This window comes from Oryx dammah, unplaced genomic scaffold, assembly GCF_014754425.2.
Source record: "Oryx dammah isolate SB20612 unplaced genomic scaffold, SCBI_Odam_1.1 HiC_scaffold_26, whole genome shotgun sequence".
Lineage (NCBI taxonomy): Eukaryota > Metazoa > Chordata > Mammalia > Artiodactyla > Bovidae > Oryx > Oryx dammah.
This window is the reverse complement of record NW_024070210.1, coordinates 92,215,111-92,234,645: the sequence shown is the minus strand read 5'-3', so window position 1 is coordinate 92,234,645 and position 19,535 is coordinate 92,215,111. Positions and strand designations below refer to the sequence as shown.

Below are 19,535 nucleotides of genomic sequence, written 5' to 3'. Positions count from 1 at the left end.
AAAAAAGAGCCCTGCTTCCTCACCTTCGCTCCAGTAGCTTCACATTTCATGATTGTTCTTTCCGGATTCAGCAAGTGCTGGGTGTTGCAACTAGATTTTGAGGATGTTTTGAGTTCCCATCCTTTTTGCGTCTGGATAAAGATTTACATGCTAAGTTCGGAGAGGCGGCCTCTAGGTACCTCAGGCAAACCCCAACTGCCCTGACCCCAAATACATGTACGTGTGAACCACAGGCTAACCTATGTGGATGAGCCTGTTACCATTTTACTGATCAGTCCATTTGAAGACAGAGCCACTTAGGAAATCATAAATGGGTAGCAACCAGCAACAGTGGTGGAGCTTGTCTTCTGTGCTCACTCAGGCCTCCCAGCTAGCTTACATGGCACTGTTTTTAGCACATCTGATATTGGAGAAGCTGTAGGCTGGAGATGCTCTGCCTCGTTCAGAGACCCCCAGGAACCAGGGGACCAGCTGGGATTTGAACCCAGGTGGCTTCTCTCCAGAGGCTGCACCCTCAACCAGTACCATCTATGTGTGCTTTCAGTCGTCTCTAAGGATGATGACTCCTGTCAAAATCCTCTTTTCTGTTGTTTCAGGTTTTGCTCATCTTTGCAAAGGAAGATAGTCAGAGTGATGGGTTCTGGTGGGCCTGTGACAGAGCCGGTTATAGCTGCAATATTGCTCGGACTCCAGAGTCAGCCCTGGAATGCTTTCTAGATAAACATCATGAGATTATTGTAATCGATCACAGACAGACTCGAAACTTCGATGCAGAAGCAGTATGCAGGTACCATACTTATGTTAATATATTAGCAAATGTCTACCTAACAGCTTAAAATGAAATTCATGTATATATGTCTTTAGTTCCAGCCCAAATGTCTCTAAAGTATGTGTTGATGTTTCTAAGCAGTATATATAGATCTCTACGATGAATGCTATAGCTCCTCCTATGGCCTTTTCTATTTTCCCACATTTGCGTTCCAAAGAATTTAGAGGTGTGAGCTGGGCTCCTCTGAAAACTTTAGGGCATTTTTTCCCCTTGAGTGTTGTTCATGTTGCACTAAAAAAAAAAAAAATGAGGTTCACACAGTTCTTATTACACAGATATGGTTTGGATTTAAACCAGATATTTTAATCCTAATTATTCTGTCCCAAAATGAACATCAGAAATGTGTGAAATAGACCATTTCTGCCTGCCTGGCAACAGATGGGTGGATTTTGCAGCAGTCGGGGAGGAAAGGCAGCCACTTTTCAGCAGCAGAAGAATCTCCCAAGGATCCAAAGCCCCTGCTTGTTTACAGAAATGCTTGCACTCTGGGGAGGAAACGCTTGACTGTTCATAAATAAATACAGTCATCAGAGTTAGCTCTGGATGAACCCGTCCATTTGGCACAAGTGGAATGCTTTGAAGCTCAGTGGGAAGAGGTCACTAATTAAATGCTAGACCAGGACAGACTCTAGTTACAGACAGAATGGGAATTGTCTTGAATATTAGCAAGTGAAATGAAAGGCAAGGAAATGGCTTCTTAGACCTGTTGGTACCCTGACAAGAAATGAGTGCATTTAAGAGAAGTTTCTCCTCATAGGCATCACCTTGCTATTCTTTGACCATTTTCAGTTTCCCAAAGAAGAAACTTTCTTAAGGAACCTGTTTTAAAATGTCTTACAGGTCTCAAATAATCCTATCTTCCTGCATAGAAACATTTGCCTGTTTAACTCTATAATAAAGTATATCACAAAATATTTGGGTATTTTTAGTATTAAGGGAAGAAAGAGTTGTTCAGCCATGTCCAACTCTTTGTGACCCCATGGACTTTAGCTTGGCAGGCTCCTCAGTCCATGGAATTCTCCAGGCAAGAATACTGGAGTGGGTTGCCATTCTCTTCTGCAGGGAATCTTCCTGATTCAGGGATCAAACTCGGGTTTCCTGCATTGCAGGCAGACTCTCTACTGTCTGAATTACCAGGGAAGCCACCAGGGAAGTATTAAGAAATAGATATGTACATGTGTGGATATATATGTATGTTGTGTCTGTAAAATGATTGTCAGGCTAGAACTTGATCTCCACTTATGGTTACACGATTTTTTAGTAGAAATAGCACAATCCTTTGTACATATATAGAATGATATAAGTCAGTCTTCAGCTATAAAAAGAAGAAATGAATAGGAAGAATTCTTTTAATTCAGGCAAAGGCCCAATTTAGTAGATAAACTTTATAATCTTCCTTGAATATACAGGAAGGTGGTTTTGTTTCCTGTTGAGGGAACTTTTTGTCTTAGCTGCACAGAAAAACACTGAAGCATCTGTGCAGTTCGAAAGCCAGGTTACGTCTCTGCTGGTGCGTTTCCAGTTACTGCTCATGTTGATGGAGAGATTCCTGAACGCTGGATTGTGAGCACGTCCTCCCTAAAATGAGAGAAGATGCGTTCCCAGCAGATGTGCGTTATTCATTGTCGTCAGCGGTCCAGGACCCCTGGCTTTTGAGCTGGACTGGACCTTAGTGTGCTTCTTTGGACCTCGGCCTCACCAGTCCCCGGATCCCCTTTAGTCCTCTCAAGCAGAAAGAGGTCCAGATCCCTTTGGCCACACCTGTTCCTTCTTTGGAGGAATGAGAGAGAAGAGATCAGTGGCAGGAAGGGACTCAAAACACAGAAACCAGTCTCAAAAGAAGCTGAGTGAGCGTGAGCTCCAGCTCAGTTATAACATGTTTCCTCTTGCCTAAGCCCCACCCCTTAGAATGCAGCCCAACAGACACCCAGACACCTTGAGGGGGTGGAAGAGGCTGAAGGAAAGTGAGGAGTGCGCAGCAGCTCCCTGGAGATGAGCGTACACCTCTGAGATGCTGTCCATTTTTTTCATTAGGTGCTTCTGGTATTTCTGCTGAGAATTCAGTAGGAGACTCCTAAGTAGGAGATAAGCGTAGTTTCACATGACCAATCCGTGTTAGGGACAGGGGCTTCCCAGGTGGCGCTAGTGGTAAAGAACCTGCCTGCCAGTGCAGGAGATGGAAGAGATGTGGTTTTGATCCCTGTGTCGAGAAGATCCCTGGAGGAGGGCATAGCAACCCACTCCAGTATTCTTGCTAGGAGAATTCCATGGACAGAGGAGCCTAGAGGGCTACAGTCCATGTGGCCGCAACGTTGGACACAACTGAAGCAGCATAGCACGCACGCACAGGAAGTAATCTGCTGTCCACAGTGAGTTCAGGCCTCTCTTCAAAGGAGTTCATTCAAATACCATTTATCCACAAGGGGACCTGTACTTCCCAGAAAGACAGCAGCTGGCCATTGTCTTGAGCCTTCTCCTCACATGGAGTGAGGTCTCAAGGAACAGACCATGGGAAGGTACATTTTTAGAGGAAGGTGAGGACATTTAGTCACAAGGGTAAAGCGGTATGAGCTGGCTGTCCCTGGGGGAGCATTGGTGCAAACACATTAAAATGGAGAGGAGCAGAAATGCCAGGAGCTAGAAAGAAACAACTATAAGCGGCTTCACTGATTCCTCAGGAGCAGCCTTGAGCTTTCACTTCTCAGAGCGGATGGTTCCCTTGTGAGGGATCTCGAAATAAGGAGAGGCCAGACCATGGGGATGGGTCAAAACAGACATGCTTATTTGTATGAAGGTTCCAGTATCTGGCCCTTTCTTAAGAATTCATCAGACTCATGACCCCTGACCAGGGGTCTAAACCAGAATCTACACTGTAGCATAGCACAGCTTCCAGGAAGATTCTTGGACTTCAGAATTCTTCTGTATTTTAACCCTGTTAAGTTCCTAGGGAATAAACAAATGATAGACAGGTGGTCATGGTACGACAAGACATCATTATAGTGACAGGTACTGCATCGATCGTTTCTCAGCCCCAGTTGATGACTCAGCTGCTTAAAGTATTTGAACAAAAATAATAGTACAACCAAAAAATTGGAGTGGTTCTTTATACAATGATTAAAAGACCTTCACCTGCACCTGTGTATCCAGCTGCCAGCAATCCTTCTTTTAAGATCAACTTTCTATCTATTATTTCTATCAACTATCTATTATTTTAAAAGAAAAACAGGTCCAACTTAATTAGCTCCCCAAGCACAAACTGATAACTAGAGAATTGTTGGACTGCCAGTTTTCTTGCAGAGTGGAATTTCAATCAGAAAACATGAAATTTAAGTGGAATTTGCCAGTTTTTGAAGTGGAACATTGGCAGATCTGATCTACTGGAGAATTGCCCGGGAATTTCTTTTAGATGTGTGTGGGGGGTGTTTTTTTTTTTGTTTGTTCTTTGGGTTTTTTTTTTTTTTTAGTAAAACAAAGATTGTCCTGATCCATAAGAGCATCTTCCTTTGCTGTCTTCCACGTGTTTTCAGACTCCTTCTTTGGAGGGACGTTTGATTTTCTTCCGTTTTCCCTGTGAAGAAGTCCCACAGTCAGGCACCGGAACGAGGCCACATCGCCGGGTCTGACATGGCGCTTTCTCATTGCAGGTCAATCCGAGCCACGAACCCCTCGGAGCACGCAGTGATCCTCGCCGTGGTCTCACAAACGTAAGCTCACCCCCAGCCCCCCTGCTGGGAGCACCGCTGTTGCTCCTGAAACCTTCTCTGACATAACACGTTCTCGGAGCTAGCGAAGCTGGGGGGAGGTCTTTGGCCTGACACCAGCAACCTTCGATCTCACTTGCAATTTCCCTTTTTTTTGCAAGTTTCTAGAAGTATGTAGGCCTTTCTCTTTATCCTCTCTGATTTCTGTTAGCACCTCAAAAAAAGAATGGTTACTCACTGTATGCTAGAAATGGGTGGAAAATCTCAGGAGGAGGAGGTCTGAAGAGAATGTTGTTCCAGCTTACCTTTTTTCTTTTCAGAAAAGAGATAGGGAAACGCTTGTTTTTCCACTTAGGAAAAAATAAATTATACCATGAGAACTGGCACCAAAGCCCCTGCCAGAAAAGGAATGTGCAGGCTCTATTAGGACTGTTATGTGGCTAGAAGCAGGACGAAAGGATGAATGCCAGTGCTGGAAGGGAAAAGGGTGCTTGAGCTGTAGGTCGGAGACTGTGGAATGAGAAACCCCTGTGCTGCGTGGAGGACATGGCCCACACTTGGAATGAGAGGCCAGGAAGGAGAAAAGCTGCGTGTACAGCTAGCATGATGAGAGCCTTTGCCGGTACCAAAATGTGTCCTAGCCACTAATGGCCATCACTAGCTTTGGAGAGCATAAGGCCTTAATCTGAGCCCGGGACTGACTGGACTTGGCCCTGTTCTGAGAGTTGGGACAGATTTTGCCCTGGAGGAGCTCACAGGCCAGCAGCTCAGAGTATCAGTCTCCCTCAGACAGGCCCCACCCAGGGGGAGATTGAAAATATCCATTCCAAGGCCATATTGGGACAGTAAGAAATCCTGGCCTCCAAGTCTTGCCCTAAACAAAGACTCCTCCTGACCTGTGACGCCTTGAGTGTCTTGTTAGGAGCTGTGTCTCTTCACTTTGACACCTACCACAGGGTCTGAGCCAAGGAACGTAAAGAAACTGTCCCACTGGCCTCAGCATCTTGCCATCCTAGTGGTGACAGGATCTCAAGGGAAAGAGTGAGGGGACTAGCCTTCTTCAGCCTCCTTGCTTATATTTTATCTTCTGGGGACTGGGAACTCTTAACAGGGTCTTAGAGCCTTGACATGGGTACCAGACCACACAGCATTTGCCCAAGCCTGGCTGGCTGATTCCATGGGCCCAAAAACAAAACATTCATCTTTTTTCCTGCTCATATAGCAAAAATGTGTACTTGTCCTTGACAAGTAGTGGTTTGTTGTGTCTCGTTATGAGTTTTCACTTTTTTCCCTGTTTTTAAAAATATTTCATTTATAGAGGAAGTTAATGATGCTTCCCAGGTGGCGGGTAGTGGTAAAGAACCCACCTGCCAGTGCAGGAGACATAAGAAACGTGGGTTCGGTCCCTGGGTCAGGAAGAGTCCCCTGGAGGAGGAAATGGCAACCGACTCCAGTATTCTTGGCTGGGAAATCCCATGGACAGAGGAGCCTGGCAGGTTCTAGTCCATGGGGTCACAAAGGGTCGAACATGACTGAAGGAACTCGGCACACACGGTGATAAAATCAATGCTGCTTGTGCCAGCCGGCTTATGAAGTATGACACGATTCATACCTCTGGAGCCCATTTGGTGCCCCTACTTATTGATTGACCAGACAGGGTAGAACCTTGAGCTCCTGAAGAGGGAGGCAGAAGAGCTTTTCCCTGTCAGGTGGGATTCAGCCACAGGTGACGAGGCAGACATGCCCTGGGATTTCTGGGCAGGCAGAGCTGTCTGCTTCTCTGGCCAATCCCTAGCGTCCCGTTTTTCACCCCCATTTCTATGGCGCATGCTCCATGTTACTTGCAGGCTGTCTTGGGGGTACCCTCTCTTATAAAGATGGCAGCAGAGCTTCAGGACGACTTCACGATCAGCTGACCCCATCCCCACCTTGTACTTAAACTGCAGCTCTGAGACCTGGAGGCAGGCTCGATGCAGGAAGCCGCCCCTTGAAATGAGAGCCAGTGAGTTTTGTCTCCTTCCCTCTGACTTGGCTCTCCTCTCCTGTTGGCTCAGGGCGCTGCAGCCTCTGATGCCAGTTGTCCTCCTGAGAGTTGGACCCAGCTAGGTCTAGGGTGGGGGCGTCATGCTTCCAGAATGTCTGGAGGTGTCAAAGGGCACAGTGCTCTGCGGGGCGAGTGTTGCACGTTATGTCGTCCCTCGACGCGCTGCTCCTGTACACTTGCTCCAACTCTGAGGGAGCCTCTTGTACGTACCTGTGCTACAGTTCTCACCCACACTGTTGGAGTTCCCGCTACCGTCTCTGCTCTTTTTGCATCCAAAGGCAGATGTGGGAGTCTCGCTTCCTGCAAGACAGGTGCTGCTGCAGGCGTGTGCTGGCCAGGAAGCCACTCTTGGAGCCAGCTCCCTGCTTCCTCCACATTGTCTCTGCATTTCAGTGTGAGGAGCCCTGGTTGTATCTGTTGAGTGATCACGTTTTCTGCTCTGTGGCAGATCCGGCAACTATGAAGAGGCCTCTGTGCTCCCCCTTCTGCACGCGGGCTTCAACCGGGTACGTAAAGGATGACCTGGCACCTCCCGCAGGTGCGGCTGTGCGTCTTGTCGCAGACATTTGGCCCCAGGACTGGGAGGGAAAACTGTTCTCATGGGGGGTGACAAGTGTCTGATGGCCAGGCTTTTTCCCTTTTTCTCTCATAACTTCATTTATCTTAGCAACGGATATGTAATAGCTAAAAATCTGTCTTATGATATCAGGTTAAAATTCCATAGTCTCAAAGTAACCCCACTTAAACCAGTTAGCATATGTGTATGGGATTATCAGTAGTCCCTAGATCAGTGCACAGGGTTCCATGGTCTTCAGGGCCCAGCCAGAGCTTACACCTCAGACACAGGCCCTTGATTCCAACAGCATCTGAGAAACTCCTCGTTGAAACCATACTTGTCAGCAAAGAAGAATTCTGAGTGATGGCTCCGTGAGTAACCCTGATACTCAGTTTGAAGATGAAGACTGCTTACTCAAGGAAACTTAACAAGCTCAAGAAAACTTAACAAGCTCCAGAGGCTTACTAGTAGCTCAGGGTAGGGGCAGTCTGAAGGCTTGATTGGAGGTGAGGCCTTGTGCATACAAATGGAAGGCCACATGATGGAATCAGTCTGAGAGAGAAGAAAAAGGGGTGGAGAAAGAGCATCAAAATATGGCTGCTTAAAGGGAATATATCTCATAAGATTAAGGTATTACAGATCCTTACAGAGAAATTGTGGAGGACCTCACTTTATACACAACTTGATTTTTTTTTTTTAATAACAAGCATCTATTTCTTCTATTAGAAAATAAAAGATTACCCTTTGGAAAAAAAAATAGAGTAGAGATCCACAGCTGACTTAGGCAGCTTGTGAGCTGCTGCTTTAAACCAAAAACAACAGCAAAGAAAAATTCTGTGACAACTACATGAATAACACTGATGCTCAACTAGAAGATTAAGATTGATTAAGGAGACTCACCACCAAACTAGGTAACTAGGTTTACCTGGCTTCTTGGAGTCCCGTGATCGGGGTAATCTGAATCTGAGTGGGATGCATCCTTTTCCTGCAAAAATAGGAGACTGCCAGAGCCTTGTGAATTATGAGAGGTCCTGTGGGTAGCAACTGGTGTTTCACCCTCCTAGGTTCAAAAAAAAGAATCCCTCCTTCATTGTCAATCCCAGAGAAGCAGAAATTGCCCATGGGATGCCATTCTTTTGGGCTTCAGTGTGCTTCCGTGGGGGAGTAACAGTGCTGTGTAAAACATCAAAGGGGGTGCCACGGTTCCCACGTGACAGGGTTGAGCGGTTCTGGTCAGCCCCATCTCTCACCCCTGACACCTGCCTCCTGTCCGTCATCACACCTTCAAAGGCTGGCACTCACTTCTGGACGCTCTTCTTGTGTGCCGCTCTATCTTAATGAGACGGTGCTTCTGAGCTTCCAAATGGAGAGTTGCACAAGGAAAGTCATCTAAGAAGTCATGTTGTGGGAACACCTTTACTTACTCATTTTCTGAGAAATGACGGGTGTTCATAAATCTGCTGTGGAACGTTGACCACCTCTGCACCCCAGCCCACCTCTGCCCTTCACATCTGAGGCAGGCCGTCTCAGAATATGAGTGTGGAGGTCCTCTCCATTGCCCAGGAGCAGGTTGGGGAAGGCGCGACACACCATGGGTACAGCAATGAGCCCCGATTGCCGTGTGTGCTGTTGAGGGTCCCTTTGAATTCAGCTTTTTTTTTTTAGGTTTATTTATTTATTATTATTATTTTTTTTTTTAGTTTACATTCATTTTGCCATACATCAACATGAATCCGCCACGGGTGTACACGTTTTTCCAATCCTGAACCCCCTTCCATTCAGCTTTTAGTTCACTGATCCCGCTTCCAACCAGCTGGTGTGGAGACTGATGGTGTTTGGAGTGGTGCGTCTTGCCTGGAGGGCTGAGATTGCCCGTCTACTCAGAAAAGCTCAGGAGAAACATCTGTCCGCTTTGGGTGCAAATGCTACTGAGTAAATTTAAGAGGGATGATACAGTTGTTCCTTTTTTATTCTTTTCGTAACCTGTCTGTGCTGCTCTGGAAGGTTTCACTTCTCTATCTGGATATAGTACTACTTTCTGCAGGCAGCCATGGTGAATGAAGCCCTTTGTGAAAGCATGAAAGACAGTAACCGTCGGGGCCACCTGGTATTCTTTAGTCCTGGGCCTGATCAAGGCCATTTGCCAGCCAGGTCAGGGTGCCCCCAAATAGTTGAGGCTCTTTCCCAGAGAAGCACACCACACCTTCCAGGTTTTCCATCCCGAGTTTTCATGGCACAGAATCGGCTGAGGCTGCTCTCCAGGTGGCCGGTCTCCTTTTTTGGGGCAAAATCTTGTCTCTGGCAACTTTCTACCCAAGCACCCTTCCAAATATGCCAGCTATTCTTCTTGCCTTCCGTGAAGTTGTTTCCCACCTCTGAGTTATCTTGCTTATGTTAAATCATCTGCTGAAACTCAGCTCTGTGTTACTAGCTAGTTGGCTTCCTTCAGTCGATGGGTCTTGAATGGGGATCCAGGAACACATTGCACCATCAGGTATCCTGCAGCAGCTCTGCCCGAAGCCTCGGTAGCTCTGTGTGAGCGAGTTGCCAGCTGCGTGGCGCTTGGTCTACTCTGAGCCTTTTAGAAAGAGCGTCTCAGCAGAGGGCCATTGCAGCTGGTGTTTGTATCAACCTTTGTGTACCACTTTTTCTACTTGGAATGACGTTGACATGACATCATTCCAAGTGGAATCATTCCAAGGGACATCATTACGAGTTCATTCAGCAGGTGTTCAGGGAGCACAGGCTCTGTGTGAGGCAGTGGGCTTGGCGTGTCAAGGATACAGTGATCAGACAGTTCCTCCCTGCAGAGGTGTCTTATGGAGGAAGAAGTGGGGAACTAAGACTTACTATTTGTCAGACTCCATTCTAGGTGATTGACCTGATCCTCATCTACAGATGAGAGGTTTGGTATTTTCTCTGTTTTTGTGGAAGAGGAAACAGACTCAAAATGACTAGCTTGCAGAGCTCATACTCAGAACAAGTCAAGATGCAAATCTATGGTGTGTAACTGCCAACTCCTTGCCTGGTCTATCAGAGTCATATTTCCCAAACTGTTTCAAGGAATGCTAGTGGCCCAAAGCTCTTACGAGGTGTCCATGACAAAAGGCTGCTGTGGTCAAGTAAGTGTGAAAAATCAGTGAAGACTCTGCTGCTCCTCCTCCTGTCCTGAGAACGTACAGTGTCTGTTGGCAGTATCACACCCGAGAGTGTAGAAAAATCCCGTGCTAAAGACATATGCCTACATTTCTGGAAGCAGGGCCCAGGAATCTGCATTTTAACCAAACACCCACGGTATTCTTAGCGTGTTGAAGTTTGAGGAGCACTGTTCTTGGTTCACTCAGTTTATTTCAGATTTTTGCATTAACTAACTATAGTCTTAAAATTCCCCAAAGATTTTCCTACTGCCTTTAGTCTATAAAACACTCACTGAGTGTCACTTACATGCAAACAAAGCACTCCAGTGTTTAGAAACTGTCACCCACCAGAAGGCTGACCTTTACCACACTGAAAGTTCTAAGGAGACCGAAAGGAAAATAAGAATCATAAAAAATTACTACTTGGCTATGAAAGTGAAAATATAACATCATTTTATATTTTATATGTATAAGCATATGTATATGATTATACATATATATCCATATACACGGAGATATGATAAAAGTCTAAGATAAATAAACCAAAATTAATGATATCTCCAGCCTTATGATATAATCAGTGATTTGGAGATTTTTCTACATTTTATACACTTTAAAATTAATGTTATTAAAAAGAAATGTAACTTTATCTCATCCTTTTCAAGAACTTATTTTATGATGATCTTTTTTTGTGCCGTATGAAGCGTCATCTGATACTCCTCAGAGCTTGGATACAGACTGACACGTAATCTCCAGCTGCCCAGAAGCTCAACCAAAACTTCACCATGTTTGACTTTGCTTTGCAAGTAGAAAGTGTTTCCCTCCGTGTGTCTTCATGGTTCCCCTTCTGTTCTTAGCCCTTCCCAGCTTCTTCCTGGGATAGTGGGACCAGAGGCACAGGGAGAGTCGGGGGGCTTTGCCGGTTGTGTGTGCACACGCGCATGTGTGTGAAAGAGACAGACACGGGAGAGGGAGCAGTTGTGAGGCCCTCAAATGAGGAAGGAAGCAAAGACCTTCCCTTCCGTCCAGGAGACATCACTCCCAATGCACACGGTGAAGGCGTCCAGGCTCAGGTTTCAGAAGACTTCCCTTCGTGCAGCAGCAGCCCAGATGCTTCAGTAATTAGCTAAGGCTGAGGAGGTGTTCTAACCCTTGCATGTTTATTTTCCTGTGAATGTTCATAATGAACTTTTCCCCACCTTTGTCATAGTTAACTGTACAATATTATCTGCTTTCTTGTATACATTTAAACAGGCATTTCAAACACCCTGACAGCTGTTTTATTTCATCTCACCTTACTTACTAGTTGTCTTATATAGCAAAGTTACCTGAGGTTGGAAAAACAAGCCTTTTTTTAACTGTTTAAGAAGTAATTGTATTTGTCTTATGTATTATCTTTGCTTTTTCCCCCAGAGATTTATGGAGAACAGCAGCATAATCGCTTGCTACAATGAACTGATTCAAATAGAACATGGGGAAGTTCTCTCACAGTTCAAATTAAGGTATGTAGCAAAATAGGATGAACATGAGGTTCACCATTCTGTGGCCAAGCTTGTCTATCCTCAGGCTTGAGGGTCACAGTAGAACCCCAGAGATTCTGAAGCTATTGAACAAGTGATGGTAGCTGCTAAAAGAGAGAGTCTAAACTGGGAGCCCTTTGGTATAATGAAATAAATTGGAAGCGTTTCTTCTTTTGACAGTATTTTCCACTATTTACAGCAGTTTTAAAATTATACCCTAGGAAAAGTACTGTTTAACTTCTGTACAATTATATGGAGATTAAGAATAGCCTTTGAGGATTAGTACTTAGTACTTGCAACATTTATGAATTCTTACTTGGATTGGTATAGATGCACCCAGGGGTATCTTTTATGCTAACTACAGTAATTGTTACCTATTTGTGATAGCACTTGCCTGAGGCCTGCTTGTGGCCTCAGTATGCATGAGGTATCTCCAAGAGCGTTTTGAGTCTCTGTGTGCATATCTGGTGCTCGTAGCTTCTCTGGTGCTCACTTCTGAGATAAATGGATTCTCTCGCTGTCTGGGTGGCAGGATGCTCTGCTTCTGGGGCTTCTTGAAACAGCTGAGTTCTAGCTCATGCCTGCTTTTGCTCAGGCTCTGCTCTGGCACACTCTCAGGACCCTGATTTCTTCAACCTGTCCCTATGAGCAGAGACAGCAGGGGAAAGAAGAGGCTCAGGGCAGCTTGCAGCCCCTGGGAGGCCAGTCTCAAGGGGCTGCAGGCTACAGGATGCCAGAAGGGCCCTGGCTCCTCTCTCCGGCAGACTGAGGGGTCACCTGGCTTTCAGTGTGTGCGTGCATGCTAAGGTGCTTCAGTCATGTCCAACTCTGTGTAGCCATATGGACTGTAGCCTGCCAGGCTTTCAGACTCAGCGAAAAATAAATAAGATAGCATCTCTTTGAAATGGCTCTATTTCTTACCTTGATTACTGAATTTGCTTTCAAAGAGAACAAAACCCTTTCTAAACAACTTTTCTGGGCCATCCTCTGTCCCTTGAAAGAAAAATGGATGGGCCTGAACCCCCAGAGACGGGCTCTTCTGTGGTTCACCCTGCTCAGGGAAGTCAACTATTTGGCGGCTAGAGAGCACTAAGAAGTGTGGGGGTAAACAGTCCCTTTTGCAGTCTTAAACAATTGAGAATCTCAAAGCAGTGGGAGTTCTTTGATAAGGAAGAAAAATCCCTTGGTTTCTTTGTATCCATATATTTATTAGCAGCTGGGAACTTCATAGAATTTCTTAGGGAAACCACATTGCCTTTACTACAGCAATTTATGATTTTTAATTGTACTTTAATTGTTTTTATTCCTGGGGGTCTCTTCTGTTTTTATGGAGAGTGAAAAAGACTTTGTATTTTTATTTTAGATGTTTTCACAATAAATAGGATTAGGAAAAGAGAGATTTCATTGTGGTTTAATTCTTCAACAGTTATATGATCTACCACAAAAGTGAACTGCAGACGCCTTACTGCTTTTATCGGTAATTCCCTCATTTTATTTTAAATGACTGCCTGAGTTTTCCTAGGCAGCAGGAAGTATGACGGCACAGGTCAGAGGTCAGAAGGTACCTTGTCAAGGGGGAGTGGGGCGAAGGCAAGTCTGGCAATTTGAAATAAACATCCGCAGGCAGCACTGGAGCTAAAAAGGAAAGGGCTTTAGGTTATCGTGCTGATGAAATCTGCTCAGAGCCAGGGGACTGAGAACTTCTCAAGGACTCAGAGATTCAGAACTCGGCAAGGTTCTAAGCACCTAACACTGTGCAAGTCCCATAACTTCTCACCCATCAGTGGCTTGAGCTGGTTGGCAGAGTTGGGTTCATTGTAAAGGTCGTAGTGAAATGCCTTGGGTTCTTAGTCCAAATCTGCGTCATGCTGGTGAACGGACCTGGCCCAGCAGCTGCAGTCCCAGGAAGGTGGGTTTACTCAGAACCCTAACCCCCTCATCTTCTGCACCAGCTTCAGCTTGGCTGATAGGAAGCCTCCCTTCCCAGCCAGAAGCAACCTGCTTGGGAGGAGCCCCTGCAGGGGGGAAGGGAGGCAAATTCTCTGCAAGAGAAGACAGGGGTGGAAGGACTAAGTGGTCAGGTCCTTCTGATGCTGTTTGGCTGGTTGTACCTCAACTATCTTCAGCTCCCTTCTTGTTTTTTGGAGAAGTAGTGGTGGGGTGTGTGGTTTGATTCTCTCTAGGCCTAGTGGATGGGAGAGACGGTGCCCCTTCATGGTCTCTCCAGCTCCTTAGGGTACTTCAGGACATCTAAACCATCTACCTGCACCCCAGGGGCTGACAGGCAACTCTGTGACTTGCTGTTGATAGGGGAAGCGAGGCTCTGTGTTATACAATGCCAGAATAATTATAGTCTAATTATATAATACTTTCCCCTGCAATTCCACCCCCAGCTGCAGCTAAATATGTGACATTACTAGCATTCAGCAAGGACATGCTGTACTGCATGGATAATACTGGGTGTTGAAGGCAAACACTTCTGTCCAGTCTTCGTGGATGGTGACCATATTTACTTAACCAAGAAAAAAGATCATGTAATCAAACGTAAGCTACCTAATCTAGAAATTCCATTATATGAGAATAACTTTCAAAGATAGAACAGAATCATACTTCTGTGTACATGTGGCGGATCGCTTTATTGAACAGAAGAATTCATGAAAGGGGAAATGGCTAGGGAGACAAGGAAGAACTGATGACCGTTTATCACTTACGTTCTTGTGCTTCTTTATCATGAAAAGAACTATGTTAACCAAAATATCAGTTTGGGAGTTTAAGCTGATAAATCGCTTCAGTCATGCCCGACCCTATGGACTGTGAGTTTACATGAATGAAGGATGAGCTATTGTTTCGTCATTAGGCAATCTGATACCCATTATCTAAGGCTCACACCTGGATCAGTTTATTTTACTCCAAGTCTTAAGACAATAGCAGTCCTCCATTTTAGAAAGAATCAATTCCTGATGCGCAAACCTTGGTATTCTGTAGAACACTACACCTCTCATTACCAACGGATGTTTTTAGAGCACTTTATCCTCACGTGGGCTCTGCGTGACAGTCGTGTGTTACAGGAGTGGAAACCGAGCTGTGATGGCTTAAGGTAACCAGCCTGTGCTGCATTGCTGCCCAGGAGCGGTGCTGGCTGGTAACACGCCCATCACTCCCTCCCTGCCACTTCCACACTCCTGCTGGGATGTGAGTTTGTCTCCAGAACCTTCACCCTTCACGCCACCACCTTGCGCAATCCATCGTACCCTGGTTCTACAGCCTCGGTGTGTGTGTCTCAGAGGGGTGTGCATGTTTCGTTGGAGTAGATTCTAGAGTCCCTTTGTTAGGAACACAAGAGATCGTGTAACCCAACCACCCCAGCACAGCTGACGGAGGAAACACTGAGAGCCAGAGAGACTCTTGGCACGGTTGCAGGTGCCTGATATGTAGGTGCTAGTGATGGAGCAGAGTGCAGGCACCCTGGGTTAAGTCAGACGCACTCTGCACACCATTGTAGCACCGTGTTCCCTGTAGACTTTCCACCTGTTGTGTTGTTTCAGTCGCTCAGTCGTGTCAGACTCTTTGTGACCCCATGGACTGCAGCACGCCAGGCTTCCCTCTCCTTCACCATCTCCCAGAGTTTGCTCAAACCATGTCCATTGAATCGGTGATGCCACCCAACCATCTCATCCTCTGTTGTCCCCTTCTCCTCCTGCCCTCACTCTTTCCCAGCATCAGGGTCTTTTCCCATGAGTCAGCTCTTTGCATCAGGTGGCCGAAGAGCTTCAGCATCAGTCCTTTCAATGAACATTCAGGGTTGATTTCCTTTAGGACTGACTTGTTTGATCTCCTTGCAGTCCAAGGAACTCTCAAGAGTCTCCTCCAACATCACAGTTTGAAAGCATCAGTTCTTTATTTTTTTTTTTTAATTTTACTTTTACTTTATTTTACTTTACAATACTGTATTGGTTTTGCCATACATTGACATGAATCCACCACGGGTGTATACAAGCTCCTAATCCTGAATCCCCCTCCCACCTCCCACCCCATATCATCTCTCTGGATCATCCCCATGAGTTCTTTAGCACTCAGCCTTCTTTATGTTCCATCCATAGTCTCACATCCATACACGACTACTGGAATAATCATAGCTTTGATATACGGGCCTTTGCAGGCAAAGTAATGCCTCTGCTTTTTAATACACTGTCTAGGTTTATCATAGCTTTGTGATATTTACCTGCTTCACGTGGATCTTCATGGACAACTAAGATAATGAAGGGGAAATGGTTACATTACCAGCACTTCTTGGCTTTTCACAACAATATTCTGTTTCTCTGGAGCTTTTTCTAATTTTTCAACTTCTCAACCTGAAGACTACAAAACCACATTCGCATTGCTGTGTTATATGGCTCATAAAAACAGAAAAATTAAGCTAAATTTCTTCTATGTGAAGAATATTAATAATTAATGGAGGAAATTTAATTCTCAAACTCTAGGAACATGATTCAAAGTAATTACTTCATTTTGCTACAGGTTTATTTAAACAGAACCATCAGCCAAATTGATTTAAAGCCTAGATTTACACATGGCCGTCCCATACCATTCGTCGCCGGGGACAGTAATCTGCTGGTCCTGCCAGTATACTTTCACTTTAACTGTTGATAAAGATCTGCTTTGTTCCATGGGGCATGATACTCATCAGAGAGTATCACTCTCACTTTGTAGTGAACATCTGATAGATCCATTTTGGCAGCTGGAGCTAAGATCTTGTACGAAAGCAGCCTCTTGAATTGACAGAAACAGTCATACTCGGAGGGAGTTGTTTACATACTTAATTGAGCCACACAGGTACTTTAAGAAAATGCGTGGGTGCGAGGGGAATGTATCATCTGATCAGACGTGTTGGCGCTTCCTTATCCAGCTCCCAACGCTAAGGAACTGGCCCACATAGACTTGCCTTTCCGTGTGGGACTGCTGGAGACCGGGCTTGCTTCCCTGTGGTGCTGGGCTGGGGACTGGACCCAAAGCCCTGAGCACACTCGCGATGAGACTAGCTTGCTTCTTCCTGAGACGCGGTGCAGTAATGACTTTGGTACCAATTTTAAAGTCCTCCTTGATTCTTTTCCACATTTTAAATGATCATGTTTACAAATACAGCATTGCTAACAGGACAGTATACAGCTCATATTAGGTAGGCTGTAGCAACTTACTTTATTTTTGGCTTTAATTGGAGTACAGCTGCTGTACCGTATGTTACAATATGTGCTGTGTTTAGTTGCGCAGTCATGTCCAACTCTTTGTGAAGGCTCTGTCCATGGGATTCTCCAGGCTGTGTCCTCCTCCAGGGGATCCTCCCAACCCAGGGGTCAAACCCAGGTCTCCCACATTGCAGGCAGATTCTTTACCATCTGAGCCACCAGGGAAGCCCAAGAATACTGAAGTGGGTAGCCTCTCCTTTCTCCAGGGGATCTTCCTGACCCAGGAATCGGACTGGGGTCTCCTGCATTGCAGGTGGATTCTCTACCAACCGAGCTACCAGGGAAGCCCCTGTGTTACAATATAGTGATTCATAATTTTGAAAGGTTATGTTCCATTTATAGTTATAATAAAATATTATACTGTATATCCCGATAGCTTATTTTATACCTAATAATTTGTATTTCTTTCTCCCCTCTCTCCCAGTTTGTACTCTATATCTGTGAAATTGCTTTTTGTTATATTCACTGGTTTCTTGATTTTTTTAGATTCCACATATAAGTGATATCATATAGTATTTGTCTTTTTCTGACTTATCTTACTTAGCCTAATGCCCGCCAAGTACATCCATGTTGCTGCAAATGGCAAAATTTTGTTCTTTTTGTGGCTGAGTAATATTCCATTGTATGTCTACACCACATCTTTATCCATTCATCTGTCAATGGATACTTACGTTGCCTCCATATCTTGGTTATTGTGAATAATGCTGTTACGAATATTGGGGCATATGTATGTTTTTGAATTAGTGTGCTTGTTTTTTAAGGATGTATACCTGGGAGTGGAATTGCTGGGTCATATGATGGTTCTATATCATATGGTAGTTCTGTCTCCAGTTTTTTGAGAAATATAGTTTGGAGCAATTTAAATAAGAAAACGCCTTACCCTATTGGGCATCTTAGTTGATTGGGGTTTATGTTCTCCTCCTCTCACCTCCATCATGATTACTTACTGTACCTACCCTCCCACACCGGTGTCTTCATCTCTGCAGTGACAGGAACACCACCCATCAGTGGACTGAAATCCTTCATTTTCCATGCAGGTTGCCTTGCTACTATTAAAAGCAGTTCTTGGTTTGATGTTCCAGATACACTCATGAGAAAGTATAGGTTAGGATTAACTTTTCTTCTCACCAACAGCCTTTGAAAGCTTTAGAGAACAAAGAATTATTCTGAGATCTTGCAAATAATATTAAGTACTATGTCTTGAAATCTTATATTGTCCCAAGTACTTTGAGACATAGGTCACATAAACTATCTATGTTGAGTCTTACAACAAAATTAAAGAATCTGCCAGCAATGTAGGAGACCCAAGTTCGATCCCTGGGTTCGGAAGATCCCCTGGAGGAGGGCATGGCAACCCACTCCAGTATTCTTGCCTAGAGAATTCCATGAACAGAGGAGCCCAGTGGGCTACAGTCCCTGGGGTCACAAAGAATCAGACATGACTGGTCAACTAACACCTCACTTCATTTTATGGATGAGGAAACTGGGACACAGCAAAGAGAAAATATTGCCCAGGGCCCCATAACTGGCAAGATACCGAACCAAGTTTCACCCAGTTTTTTTCTACTCTCTGCCTTGTAAACAGTTCAAAGTAAAATGGCAAAGTTAGATGCTTTATGAGAGAAAAAAGAATAATGTTTTAAGAGTTTATGAGAAGAAACATCTGTCTCGTAAATTAACATTTTTGTGGGGGTAATGTGTAAGAAAGCCTTCACTGGACTTGTTTTAACAGCCAGCATGAATAAGAAAGCTCTGGAAACTAGGCACATCCTTCCTGAGTTAGATGGTAAGTAGCTTATTGTATCTGGAGTTGCTCTAGGTTTTAAGGTAGCTAGAATGTTACGTGAGAAATTGAAATGATTTTAAATATTCCAGATATACAAGGAAGGTCATCAAGAATAGTGCCCACCTGGAGACCTGTAAAATGAACCAGGCAAGAGGAATTCTTCCCTCTTTGCCTTTCATCAGACAGTGGGTATAGTTGAAAGCAAAGTACCATAAAGGCTTCTTAACTAAGGTCATCAAAGTAAGAAAAGAAAAAAAAAAAAGTTTCTGTGCCTGTTGCAAAAGGCCAGAATACCTCAGATCCAATATGGGTTTAATTAGGTTTTCCAAGCTGATGGGGACGGGACTTCTCCGTGACATTGCTGTGAATGGAACGGCAGAATGTCATTGACGTAGAACACAGGCGCCTCTGAGGCCGGCTTCTGCGTGTCTCTTTCCTTGTGTCAGTATGAAAGTTTCATCCAGCACGCACAGAGGTCATTCCATGACCCGTGACAAGTGGCTGGATAGATTTCTTCTCTTTGTGTGATATACGTAGAAGTATCTGCTATTGTTTGTTTATTTCATTTGAAAGGCTAGGTTTCTTTTTTTTCCCCTCCAAAACAGAATATCAAAAGGTACTTGGTTTTAATGAATCTGAGGAACTGTCTACTTTGATAAGGTAACAGATGAAATGCTCATGGTTTTCTCGCAGGACTAACATGAATCTTTTGCAACTTT

The 19,535-nt window shown here is 44.8% G+C and overlaps 1 protein-coding gene across 1 annotated transcript in view; it reads left to right on the top strand.

Annotated features, from left to right (window-relative positions):
- Positions 1-19,535, top strand: part of PDE8B (phosphodiesterase 8B) — a 111,446-nt gene that overhangs the window by 12,649 nt on the left and 79,262 nt on the right. The window contains exons 2-5 of the mRNA XM_040225917.1: positions 597-787; positions 4,474-4,533; positions 7,023-7,080; positions 11,681-11,769. Of these exons, the coding sequence (XP_040081851.1) occupies positions 597-787; positions 4,474-4,533; positions 7,023-7,080; positions 11,681-11,769 (398 nt within the window). The remainder of the gene's footprint in view (positions 1-596; positions 788-4,473; positions 4,534-7,022; positions 7,081-11,680; positions 11,770-19,535) is intronic.